The sequence below is a fragment of the Papaver somniferum genome, chromosome 6, assembly GCF_003573695.1.
Source record: "Papaver somniferum cultivar HN1 chromosome 6, ASM357369v1, whole genome shotgun sequence".
NCBI classification, from domain to species: domain Eukaryota; kingdom Viridiplantae; phylum Streptophyta; class Magnoliopsida; order Ranunculales; family Papaveraceae; genus Papaver; species Papaver somniferum.
In genome coordinates, this window is record NC_039363.1 from 24,744,583 (window position 1) to 24,758,664 (window position 14,082).

Below are 14,082 nucleotides of genomic sequence, written 5' to 3' on the forward strand. Positions count from 1 at the left end.
AGAACGACAGACCTACTGAGCCGTCTGTGTTCTTCGTTTTCTTCTTCTTTGCAGCAGCAGAAAAGTCGCTGCAACTTCTCCTCTTCAGCTCTATAGCCTACCCGATCGCTCGATAACCCTTCTCAGTCTCCCTTACTCGCTTTATAAACCCAACATCACCATAATCTCTCGTAATTATTGCTCTAAATCTCCACAATAAAGAAGTATTATTCTCGGTATTATTTTCTCTTTTATTTTCACATTCCTTTCCATTTTCTAGCTTAATCTTCTCTGTAGTAGATAGAATAAAATCTCCAAGGATAATATCTTCCTCTAAGTAACACGTAACTACCATAAATAACACCAAAATCATGAGATATCCTCACATAGACAAATACTTGCCTGGTTTTCTTCTAAGAGAAAAAATATCCTTCCTCTTTTGATTTCAACATAATTACCACATCTGTTTAGTAGAAACAGGTTAATCCTAATCAAATCCCGTGAACAAATCTCACAGAATATCTTTCCAATCTTTTCCAAAAATCTCGCATCTTGAGAAGAATATTTTCTTTGTTTCACGATAATTCAAGGATATTTGGTTTTTATTATTGTTTCCTAAACACGTCACCTTCCCTGTTAATAAGGTAACATAGTTATTCCATGTTCAACTCTCTCAAAGACTCTTCCAAAATCCGAACTAAAATCACGCAGTTGTTAAGCACATTTTCCCGCCAAATTTCATTCAAACAAAGAAGGTGAAGTGCCCCTAATCCAAATTGTGGGTGACTTTAACGTCTGGGGTGTCCTTATCCAAAACATGGGTGCCTTTAGTAATTTTCTCTGGGGGTGCAAAACATCACTTTTCGAGCCGATTTTTCCAATATGTTTATTTTCTAAAAATACATACAAATACATAAAATAACAAAAATAAGTACAAAATAGACAAATGAGATTAAATTCGACACAAAAATGTGTCTATTATTGTTACGACCCAAAGTCGAAGACTTATAAACAAATCTGCATCCCACGGATAAAGATCAAGGTGAAAAGGAAACTCAACTAATAATATGGTCCTATACTCCCGAATAGCAACCTAGAATATTAGTCACCTCACAATAACCTAACTGATTAACAGAAGAAGTTATTGCGGAATCACAAGAGTCTGAGACGAAGAAACAGTTGTGATTATTTTTTATATCTTACCTATTGGAGATAGATCTCGAGAAAATCTTAGAGAAGATTAAACTCAATACGATAGAAAAAGTAAGATCATGATACACAACTACAAAGAAAATAGTTACACCTACCTGTCTTCACGAATCACAAGCGAAGTCTTTAAGTCGTTAAACCTCATAATGGTTGTCAAAAGAACTGGAAACCTAATAATAAACTCTAGTTTGAAAAGTATCGGGATTAGGTTTCCCATATGCTAGAGCTTCACCTTATATAGTCTTTCAAATCAGGGTTGCTTACAATCAAAGCTAAGATAGCTTATTAACAAAGCAATTAATATTTACCGTTAGATGAACTCCTGATTTAAGATTCAATCTAAGCAATCAATATCCACCGTTAGATGGTTTATCTTGATACACACAAATGAAATATACCTATAGTTAGATATGGATGAACGATACCTAAACGTGTATAACAAGTTGGCTCAATAACAGTTAACCGATGTTAGCCATATGAACACTTTTAGCTTAGCTATATTCATCTAACACTTCTTGATCAAATATGATAATAAACCAATTATGATAGATAATCAAATCAAATGTATTTAAATTTGTTATAAGAGAGTTGTTAAAATGTTCACTATCTCATAGAAATATCCACGAAGCATTTGAAACATATTCGGCTTGGTTTTTATGTGTACAAAGTACTTATACAAGAACCAATCCCACGGTTTGCAAACCGAGTTCGCATACCTTAAAGCATTAAGAATCCATGGACTTCAATTCGCAAACAGAGTTCGCAAACGAACCTGAGTTCATAAGTATAGACAATAGTTAGCATACAAAGTGTTGAACAAGTTGTCATACTTACCGATTTTAGAACCTAACCACTGAGTTCCCAAACTAACGTTCCGGACCTTGCTTAGTTTTTCCATTCGTAAATCACAGTTCTGGACCTATCACTAATAAATTCATTCGCAAACAAGTGTTCTGAACCTGAACTAGCACTTCATAGTTCGCATACTGGGTACACATACTGTGTTGTATCTAGACATTGATGGTAGTTCCAGAAATCTTGTTAATCAATTTGAATTTTTTTTTTGTTAATTCCAAGGTTTATTATAACAAAAAAACGTAATTACAAGATGGGAGGCTCAAGGCCTCCCCACCCTCCATAAACCAAAGGGGCAGAAAAAACTCTAAAAGCTCAAAAAATAAGCTCATCAACACAAATAAAAAACATAAAGAGGAAATCTAGGAACATTAAAATCGTTTGAGCCCTTTGTTTCCAACCCTAAAATTCATCTTCTTGGGAATAATACCATCAATTATTTACGTCAAATCATAGCCTCCATAGTCTCCATAAGACTCCTTATATTCATCTTCATAATCATCGTAAGTTTCATCATAGTCATAATCCTCTCCATTTTCATCTGAAGCATAATTACCACCCAGAACAATCTTAATAGGAGATTGAGCTTTCTTCTTAATTGACATTCTATCTAGTTGCTCTTTTTTTTCCTTGAAATATTCTTTTCTATAAAATGGATCTCTAATAGATTTAGCACGCACTTCATCAATCTGAATAGTACTTTCCTCCTCTAGTTCATCCATGGACAAATTATTATCAATATCAAAAACATTTTCCTCCATACCTACATGGATATCCTTGTTGTGCTCAAGGTTTGGAATTTCCTCATTAGACTTTGAATTCATAGCCATGATTTTAGCCGCTTTCTTGGCTACTTTTCTAGCTTGTTTCCTTGCAAGAATATGTGCATCAACTTCACCCCAATATTTCGAACCCATACTATTATCTGTGTCACTTGATTCTTCTTGTTCCTCCACCACCAAAGCCTCACTAGAATCATTAGCAAGCCCTAATTCAGATGCTAGGGCACCATATTTATTATTCACCATAACTTCTGTTTGAAAAATCTCAGCCACAAAAGGAGTTTCAAAAGATTTAATTTTGAAAGGAGTACCTTTATTTGGTGAACTCTTACACTTTACTGTTTTCCATTCCTCTTTAGTTGAATTAGACCCTTGAGAATTGACGTCCTGACTATTACTTCCCATACCTTGCTTGGACACGGAAGTTTCCAAAGCTGGGTTTGGCTTTAACACGGACCCTGGCATTGGTTCTATATTTAAACCCTTAGAGTTCATGGCCTGAATATGAACATCAGAGTTAACCTTGGTCACAGGCGTTGGCTGAACAGATTTATTCACAAACTTGGGAAGAGACGTTTCCAAAATAGGGATGGACTTGTCTACCCTAACTTTTCTCACAACTTCAGAGTTTGTGTTGGCCAGGGAGTGCACGGAAGTTTGTTCAGTAGTTTTGGTTGAGACGGACATAGCCTCAGAACTATTTTTGTTCACGGAAACGGACTGAGCTTTCTTATTTTTCTCTAACGAAATAGCTTCATGAACTGGATGAACAGAATCTTTACGAGCTCCAAGATCCTTTTTGGCTGTAATTTCATTTTTACATCTCATTAATTTGATTTGAGCTTCACGATACTCAACAAAAGAGCTATTAAGCTCTTCCTCCAATTGTTTATCCTCAGCTAATTCTTTCTCTTGATCTGAAAAAACTTCAACACTTTGGACAGTGTGTGTTGTAACATCAACGCACTGAATACCTTCCTTTGCTACAAAATTGTTGACGTTCTCTGCATGGTTTTCATGGGAAACTGAATGCCCATTACCATTCACATTATTCTTTCCATGTACTTCTCTCCAAGTATACCTTTTCTTTGGATTGTTAACCTCTTTGTCCTCCTTAAAATTTTGATTCTGAATTTTTTGAGACTCAATAGAACCTCCTAAAAGTTTACGTGCAGTAAGACAATTTTCAAACTTATGATCCATAGCCTTATGGTGTGAGCAAAACTTGACGTTCTCTAAGTCTTGTACTTATACATATTGCCAAAACTCTATGCCATGGGTTACTATTTTCTCTCTCCTAAATTTTACTCCCCCTCTGGCAAAAAGTTTAGGGTTTTCAAAAAAAAAATCATTTTTTGCTTCAATTTTCACAATCATATTTGGGTGATTTGAGATGGTACTGATCCTCCACAAACACGAGTTCTTACATATGCTGAAAAAGTTTTGGGAAAAAAACAGCTTCCAACAACAACTCTGGATTTGAGTACTTTGCCGAACCCTACTTTGAGAGATGGAAAGCCGGCAATTGTGTTACCTGAATCGTTTTATGAAGAAGGTTGTAATTTATGGAGATTCAGTCTTATTGGTCACCTGGATTTCAAGGGTGTTAACTTTCAAGATGTCAAAAATAGCTTTGAACATGAATGACAGCTAGGTCAGGGCCGTGTTCAATTCATTCCTATGAATAGAGGGTTTTTTATTATGAAGTTGCAATCTAAGGAAGATAGAGACAAGATTCTCAATGTTGAAGCTTGGTTGTTTGATCAGCAAAAGCTTAACCTAATGGAATGGTTTCCAGGTTTTGATGCAGACACACAAAACTTCTCATGCTACGGTTTGGGTCAAGTTTCCGGGCTTGCCTGTTGAATATTGGATAGAGAAAATGCTGTTGGCTATTAGAAAATCGTTGGGAACTCCCATTATTGTAGACAAGCGCACTTTGGCTCATGAATATGGGTATTATACTTCAGTTATTATAGATATTAATTTCACTGAACTTGACACGGATGGAATTCATGTTACGATTGGGGGTTTAGATTTTTGGCAACCTATAGAAATCCAGAAGAAACCTAAATTTTGCACTAAGTGTAAGATTATAGGTCATCAGGATTCGGAATGTAGGAAAAAGAAAAAGAATAATTCTGCTAATACACAACAACAGGGTGCGGCTCTAGGGCTTTAAGTTGTTGGTTCTACAAATTCGCATGAAACTAGGGTTGGTAATTCTTCTGGGGGATCTGAATGGAAAGAAACTAAAAGAAGGAAAGGGAAATTTGCTCCCGCGATTCCTGTAGTTCCTGAAATTAACCATGCTAATATTGTGCATGGCCTGCATGGTGTATCTCCGACTGGTGCTGAGGTTGTTAATAATCTTCCTAATGGGAATGGGATTGTTGTTGTGCATGGCCAGCATACACACGTTAATTCTGCATCTGCCATATTAGAGGAAGGAGGGGTTGAATCGGGGAGCGTTCAAGTGGCTGTGGAAAAACAGTTGCAGGATGAATTAGCTAAGTCTGAAGCTATTTTTTGCTCTGCCTATGTCGAATTGGCAAAAACTAGACAAAGAGCAGCAACGCATGTAATTTCAGTTTCTAGTGCTACGGAGGTATGCCTAAATCTGAGTTAACTATGTATTCTGAAGTGAGGGAGAGTAGGAATTCATTAGTTAATAAGACTGATGCTATCTCATCTGACACTCCTTTAACCGATTCTCTTTATGTTCGTGAAAGTATTGTTTCACCAAATCGATTTGATGTTTTGAATAATGATATGGGTTTGACAGAGAATAACATTGTGGTGAATAATGTTCGGGTGCAATCTGACTTGCAGGAAGGTTAACTCCTTTTTTTGATAGTGTTATTGGCAGGTGGACGACAAAGAAGCCTGTCCTCATGGCGCGTAATTCTTCAGCGTCCGGAGCCTCAAGAAACTTAGGGAATTTGAATGAAACTAAATCTAATACTTGTACTGAATCTAAAATTGGTGATGGGGTTCAAAAGGTGGATGCTACAAGGGCATCACAGAGAGTCAAGTTAAACAATACCAATAAAGTTTCCCAATGAGAGTTCTCTTTTGGAACATTAATGGGATTGTGCGTGATGAAGCATAATGTAAATTGCGTGAGTTAGTTAAGGATTTCAAACCGGATATATTGGTATTGTTGAACCAAGGGTTTCAGTTTCTTCCAGAGCTATTCATAGGTTTTCTATTCAGGGATTTAATAATTCTATTATTCATAATTCTACTTCTACTCGTATTGGGAATCTGTGGGTAATGTGGTCATTAAATGTTGATGATCCAATGGTTTTGAACTGTTCAAATCAGGCCATAACTATTGGTGTTAATGGGGTTCATATTTCTATTGTTCACGCTAGTTCGGTTCAGGTCACTAGAAGAACTTTATGGAATCAGTTGGATATGGGTAATCAACAGGTTCCATGGTTATTCATTGGTGATTTTAATTGTGTTCTTCGGAATGAGGAGAAAAAGGGAGGTGTTGTTCCAAGGACTTCAGTAGTGAATGAATTTAGTGATTGGTTGGATGATAATAGTCTTTTTGAAGCGGAGTCTTTGGGTAGCAAATTTACTTGGTCTAATAGGCAGTAAGGGGTTACAAGAATTATTAATAGACTTGATCGTGCGGTGATTAATGAGTTTTAGTTAAATCGATTTGAGAATTGGCAATGTAAAGCTCTTCCTAGGGAAGTTTCCGATCATTCTCCTCTTATTGGTTATCCTTTTGTTAACTCTAGACCTCATTTGGCTCCTTTTCGGGTTCAAAAGATGTGGTTTTGGCATCCTGATTTTATGCGTATGGTTGAAGATAGTTGGAAGGAACCTATTGTGGTTTCACCGGCGTTTATTTATCCTCAAAAGTTAAAGCGACTTAAAATTGCTATGAAGTTGTGGAATCAAGAGGTTTTTGGTAATGTTAATATTAGATTGAAGCAGGCTCAACTCAGACTTGAGAGTACCTTGAGGTTAACGGATGAGTACCCTTCAGATGTTGACAAATTGAATTTGATGAGAAGTGCAGCTGCGGAAGTTAATGATATTCGTATGCAACAAGCTATTATGTTGAAGCAAAAGTCCAAAAATAGTTGGATGGTGGAAGGAGCTAGTAATACTAGTTTCTTTCATAATTCTATTCGTATTCGAATGAGTAGTAATACTATTTCGGAGTTCGTGGATGGTAATGGGGAGACGGTTATGGATGGTGATCAGATTAGGAACCTTATTGTCAATTATTATGAGGCTAAATTTAATGGGGATGATTCAATTCCGTTGGAGGCTCTCTTTGAAATTGATCATCCTAGCATTTCTGTGGATGAATGTGCTAGTATGGACCATTTGCCTACTTTTGAGGAGATTCATGCGGCTGTTTTTGATTTAGGAGTTGATAGTGCGCCTGGTCCGGATGGTTTTGCTGGTTTTTTCTATAGGCATTGTTGGGAGATTATTCGGGAAGACTTGGTTAGTGCTATTTTGTTTTGTTGGTCAAATAAGTTTATTCCTCATGGTGTGAATTCTAGCCTTCTTATGCTTTTGACTAAAGAAAGGGGTGCGAATACTCTTCGTAATTTCAGACCTGTTGGTGTTAGTAATTTCTTTTTTTAAGATTTTTACTAAGATCCTTGCTGCTAGGCTTGGTGGTGTTATGGATAAGTTGATTTCCGAGGAGCAGGTGGCTTTTATGAAAGGTAGGATTATTCATGAAAACATCAGCCTAGCTTCGGAGATGGTTAATGAAACTCAGATTAGGCGCAGTGATGGTAATGTAGGTTTAAAACTTGACATCACTCAGGCGTTTGATACTGTGAGTTGGTATTTTATTCTGGAGGTGTTTAGAAGATATGGATTTTCAGAAAATTGGTGTGATTGGATTTTACAAATTCTGAAATCTGCTAGAATTTCAGTGCTGGTCAATGGTAGTCCGGAGGGTTTTTTCAGTATTGATAGAGGCCTTCATCAGGGAGATCCTTTGTCTCCTCTAATCTTTATGTTGATAGAAGATGTCTTAAGCAGAAATATCACGAAACTCGTTCGTGATGGTAAGATGACTCATATGGTTAGTAGAGAAGGTATTGCTCCTACTCATTTATTTTTTGCTGATGATATAATCATTTTCTGTAAAGGCAATATGAAGATCTTGAGAAATTTGGTGGGTTTATTGGGTTTGTATCAACGTGCTTCAGGGCAAACAGTTAGTAGAGAAAAGAGTAAACTCTATTTTGGTGGTGGCTCTTTGAATAGGAGAACTACGATTGCTGCATTTTTAGGGATGCCTATTGCTTCTTTCCATGATAGGTATCTAGGTGTGAAGGTGATGTCGGGTGTTTTTAGATATCATCATGTTGTCAACGTAGTCGAGAAGATCAAAGATCAATTGTCTGGATGGAAAGGTAGAATGTTTTCTTTTCAAGATAGAGTAATGTTGGTTAAATCAGTGATTGCTAGTTTTTCCATCCATAATATGGCTGTTTACAAGTGGCCAAGGAAGTTTGTTCATGAATGCGTGGTTGTTATTCGGAATTTTTTATGGTCTGGTGATTCTAAGGTGAGTAGATCTTTTGTTATAGCTTATGACAAGATTTGCGCTCCTTATGAGGAAGGTGGATTGGGTTTAACTCAATTGGGCGTTATGAACAAGGCTCTTTTAATGAGTCTGTGGTGGAAAATTCATAGATCTAAGAAGATTTGGGCTCGTTTTTTACGTGCCATATTTTTTAAGAGGAATGGTGAGTTGGTTCATTACACTAAATCTTCTATTCTTCCGGGTATCAAATGGGTTTACTCCTTGGTGGAGGATAACTCTAAGGTCTTAATTGGGGATGGGAGAAATACTTCTCTTTATTATGATGTGTGGGTTGGAAATATGGCTATTGCGGATACTCTTGAAGATTATACGCTAAGTCGTGCTGTTTCGGTGAGTGATATCTTTGTTAATGGTGCTTGGAGCTTGAATGAGGAGTCTCGCAACAACTTGCTTGTTCTTGGCATTGAAGAGGCGGATCTGCCTTTCCCTTTGAACGATGATGATTGTCAGGTTTGGATGCCAAGCGCTACTGGCCAGTTTACGGTGAAAGCTGCGAAATCTCTTATTTGTAAGAGATATGGGAAGTTGGAGGGTACTAACCTGCTTTGGCGTCAGTCCGTGCACCCGTCACTAGAAGCTAGAAATTGGAAGATTTTAAGAGGAGCGCGCGCTACGTTAGATCAAGTCAGAAGCCGGTTCAAAATTCAGGTTGTAAACAAGTGTTGTTTGTGTAATAACGCGGAGGAATCCCTGGATCATTTGCTTTGGAATTGCAGGTTTGCTGTGATGGCTTGGAGCTGGATTTCAGAGATATTTGGAGTGCAATCTCACATGAATTTGACCTCAGCCTACAAGGCAGTTCGTGGTAGAAGTTGTATGATTAAGGAGCTTTGGCTTCTTGCTGTCTTGGTGGTTCAATCAGAACTTTTGCAAACAAGAAATCCTTTCGTTTATGAAAACAAGCAGGTTAGTTTGGGCTTCTTCAAGTCTAGCGTCTTCAACCAAGTTCAAGATTACTCGAGGCATCTCAAGGGCTATATGTTTAACACTGTCGAAGATTTGAAAATCCTGGATTTTTTAAGGTTTCTCGTAGACAGGTGAAGCTTCACGAACCTGTTGAGTGTAGATGGGTACCTACGGAGTTGGGTGAACTAATGTTGTGTTGTGATGGTGCGGCTCGTGGGAATCCAGGAGTAGCTGGGGCTGGAGTTGTGGCGTGGGATCATGAAGCTAATGTACATGATGCTATGAGTGTGGGTTTGGGAGTAATGACTAATTACATTGCGGAAATTTCTGGTATTATTATTGGTATGGAATGGGCGCTTCAATGGGGATACACGAAGGTTTGCATTCGTTCTGATTCGTTGAGTGCAGTTATGGCTTTTACTTCTTATAATCTTCCTTGGTTTGTTCGACAACGTTGGAGGGAAGTTTCTTCTAATTATGAGGCTATTAGTTTTGATCACACCTTTAGAGATGCTAATTTTGCAGCTCATAAGATGGAAAAAAGAGGGTGTATTCTCCCAAATGAATAGGGAAGACATTATCTTGGAAGACCAGACTTTTTGTACTCTGTTGAATTACCAAATGTATCTTATTTTCGTTTCAAATGGTTAGCAAGTTTTGGGGTTTTTCTGGCCTCTTTTCTTGCTGATTCATTTAGTTTTGTAATTTTGTTATTCATTAATACATATTTGGATTTACCAAAAAAAAAACACCTTTTGTGTGTTCTTTTGGAAAAAAAAAAACTCTATGCCATTAGCTTTCAAATGAACTCTTTTTGGAATTGATTTAGCAAAATCAATATCTATGAGCACAACAGCATAATTACCAACATCATGATCCAAAGTTTTCTGATCAATAGCAATTGGCTTTCCAAGGATTTTAGCAATGGATAAAAGAATTCTCTTCGTCCATAACTCTATGAACAAGCCAGGGAAACTTACCCAAACATTAGCTCTTGAAGTTTGTTGTCTTTCCGGATCAAAGTTGGGGTAAAATTTGAAAACCCGAAGTTGTTGATTCTGTATTACCCAAGTTCCACCATGCCATACTTTCTCCTTGTCATCAGCTGATGTTAACTTGATTATGAAAAATCCTTTTGTCATTGGAACCAGCTTGCATCTCCTAGCAGAAAAACCCCATTGATCCTCCAAACGTTGTTGAACATCAGCAAGTTTTAAACCCTTAAAGTTCAATCTCCCAATGAGACTAAACTGAAATAAATCACGTCCCTCTTGAGTAAGTTCCATAGGCAGTTCCAACGCCGGTTCATCATGATAGAAGGATGTCTCAGGAAGAGATAAAAAATCTGAATCTTGTAACATATAGGGTATTTTACCCTTAACCAAATTAGCATAACTCACTGATTTTTACCCATGAGTATTCATAGTTGGAACAATATTTTCCCCCATCCTAAATCACCAAAGATGATCAAGGATGAAGGAAAAAAATGTGAAGAGTTTGAAACCCTAAAGAAAAATCGCCTTTGGAGAGAAAAAATAGCATGAGAGAGAAAAACCTTTACGAAGCTTTAAAATAATTTTGAATAACTGCATCACTTGCAGCATCAGTCACAAGCAAACTGTTAATCAATTTGAAACATCCTTATAAGATGACAATGGTAAACTTACACATAGCATTAACTTCAAGTAATTTTCAAATGATTATTTGATCAATGTGTAACATCCTGAGTTAACATCAAATGATTGTGTCACACAGATTATATAATATGTTCAATGTAATTTTCACATGATCAATCTTGACTTAATATCTAGTTTCCAACAAATGGATTGTTTACAACTAAAGTTGTCAAGTAAATGATGAAGCATGCTAAGCTTTAAACTCATAATTCGAGAATTATATAAACGAGATTGTTGATGGTGGATTTCGGCAAGGGCTAAAATCGTATAATCATGATACTGCATGTTTCTGGATCGGCTTCAAGAATGTATGTGACAATTCATATTTTATGATCCGTGAACCATTTCACGATCTCTGACTGAGCGAACGTTCCTCTCAGAGCTATGATGAACATGTTTCTCGAAAGGCCTCTCTGCTGAGCTTTCGATGCTTCACACATTTCATCATCACCTATACATAGAATCAAAATGATTGGGCAGCTCCTAGACATATTGCATGCTAGTATATAGCCTAACGCCACGTGACGCTTCTCGTTGTTCCCTGACTACGTAAAGAGACCGTGTATAGAATCTCTTAATGATTGTGAGGCTCCTAGACATATTGCATGCTAGTATAGAGCCTAACGCCTTCAGGACGTCACGTTATTCGTTGTTCCCTGACTATACACCCCCCTCAGAAAGAGTATGATGCTTCAATTATCTCATATCTCAATTCTGCAAATAGGTTAATTCTAGCGTGTCATTCATCAATTGAATTCCTAGAAAATAATCTATCTATCTCATTACTCTGTTTCATGGCGGATCCTCAGCTGGATTCCATGGATCAGTAATAGATACTCAGCTCATTTTATTACTCTGTTTCATGAATTATTCTCAGATGTATTTCATGAATTAGTAATGAATACTCAAATAATATTTATTACTCCGTTTAATGAATTATTCTTAGCCGAATTTCATGAATTAATAATGAATACTCAAATAATTTTTATTACCCCGTTTCATGAATTATTCTCAGCTGAATTTCATGAATTAGTAATAAATATTCACCGATCGGGCATCTGGGCCACCACCGAGTAAGTCCTGAGAAAATGGTGCGAGTATACTTAGCAGATAATGCACAAACGAGCATTCAGAAATATGGACGAACGAGGAAACTTATGCAAAATAGAAGAGAAAAATAATATTAATAAAATAATAAAAGAGCGGCGCCTAGGGGATTGGGCCCACCGGCCGACCCCATACTATTATTTTATTATTTTTCCTAATCTCATGAAAACTCCTTCATTCGAGAAAATTTCCTTGTTTGAGTAAAACTCCTAGTTTCTCCATATTTTCCTTCAAACGATGAAAAATAGTAAAAAATAGGGAAAGGTGTCATGGGACCGGGCCACCTACCAGGCCGTCCATGCCCTAGCGGTGACCGGTCCCACACCTTACAATTCCTTATTTTCTCATATTATTATTTCCTTCATCTCATGAAACTCCTTCGTTTGAGAAAAACCCCTGGTTTTTCAATATTTTCTCAAATATTGCTCAAACCATAAAAAAACAAAAAGTCAAATGGTCACATGACCAACTAGGCTTCTCATGTCAAAAATTAGAACACTATTATTTTAATATTCTCAAAATATTGGTCGCAGGGGCAAAGTTTTACTTTCTCATTCGAGCAAAATCGAGAGTTTCAGTCAAGATCAAACTCTTCTGAAAATCCAAAATATTGCTCAAACGCGCACCAAAAAATACCAAAACTCTCAAAACTGAGACACGGATAGTATGGTGACACGAGCATGCCACCTTGACCGACCAAGGTCGTCCCTTAGGCTTGCAAGGATCCGGTCCCACACTCTTTCATAATTTTGACCTAATTAGCTTTCAAAAGTTCATATTGGGTCTAAACTCTCTCCAACCAACTTGGAATTTGCTCAATCGACCACCATATGGTCCCACGACTACTAAGGGCCGGTCCCATGACCCCTTGGCCAGTCCTCATCTCTCCATAATTAGGTTTTATCACCTAACGCTCAAATGAGAACAATTTTAATAAATAATTAAACCAGCATTTAATCATCCTTTCACCAACTGGTCAACAAAGGAATTTGGTGCATGCTCACTAGAGCGCCTGGTCGCTACATGGTCATCCATCATCCCATGTAGCCGGTCCCTCCTTCACTGATTTTCAGTAAATCATCAATTGATCAAAATTAGGGTTTCGAACTGAATGCTCTGCAAATCCTAATTCTGAGCAAGTTTAAACACTAATAATTTTATGATTGATCCAGCAATCAACATCTTAAATTAATTAAATAATATTCGGTCTTTTTTTTGATAAGTCAAAAATTGTATTAATAGATAACAAATTTACAAAGAATAGTTTACAAGAAAAGAGGTCACAGCGACCTCAAAAACTTGAAAACTATTTGAAACGATAATAAACAACGTTTGGATGTTCAACTGAAATCATAAAATGAGGTCTCCCTTCATAGTGTAAGCCAACACCACTCGCAAGATAACAACCCTTCTTAGCCATAGAATCTGCAACAAAATTTGCTTCCTTTAGGTATGAACAAACCTGGTGGAATCATAATTCCTATTAACATCTAACCACCTTTGTCTTGAAAACCAAGGTAAATTAGAGTTTTTTAAAGCTTCAATAACACTGGACGAATCAGAACGAATGCAAACTCTTCTAACTCCCCATCTAATTGCCCATTCAAGCCCAACAATAATGCCGTGTAGTTCTGCTAAATACTTCGTAGTCACTCCTAAGCCAATAAACATGGCTCCGAGAAAATTACAAGAGGCATCTCTCGCCATAACTCCCGCACCTTCTAAACCTGGGTTACCCCTTGCCGCACCATAGCAACATAACTGAATTTCATCTTCGTTTGGAGGAACCCAATAGCACTCCACCGGTTGATGCTGCTTTATCCGTCTGTGCATAATGTTGAAATAGTCCATAATTCTCACTTCCTCCACACAGAATTTCATATTTCTCCTAAGCCTCACATAGTAGTCTTAGATCAGTTTCAACACTCTCCTGTAGAACATGCTCCAATTTGGCTTCTTTTGCTCAAAG

General features: G+C 37.2%; 1 protein-coding gene across 1 annotated transcript; it reads left to right on the forward strand.

Moving 5' to 3' along the window:
* The first annotated feature begins 6,611 nt into the window (after positions 1-6,611).
* On the forward strand, positions 6,612-9,899 carry LOC113290663. The gene is made up of 3 exons (XM_026540247.1): positions 6,612-7,301; positions 7,447-9,330; positions 9,447-9,899. Exons 1-3 carry the CDS (start codon positions 6,612-6,614, stop codon positions 9,897-9,899), a joined length of 3,027 nt encoding a protein of 1,008 aa, XP_026396032.1.
* The last annotated feature ends 4,183 nt before the right edge of the window (positions 9,900-14,082 follow it).

What these genes read in the sequence shown, in the direction of transcription:
- LOC113290663 (XM_026540247.1), top strand. Translation starts at nt 6,612, where the DNA reads ATGTGGTTTTGGCATCCTGATTTTATGCGTATGGTTGAAGATAGTTGG. An exon ending in AGATTATTCGGGAAGACTTG is followed by an intron (nt 7,302 to 7,446) that starts GTTAGTGCTATT and finishes TCTTTTTTTAAG; the next exon opens with ATTTTTACTAAGATCCTTGC. An exon ending in TCGTTTATGAAAACAAGCAG is followed by an intron (nt 9,331 to 9,446) that starts GTTAGTTTGGGC and finishes GGATTTTTTAAG; the next exon opens with GTTTCTCGTAGACAGGTGAA.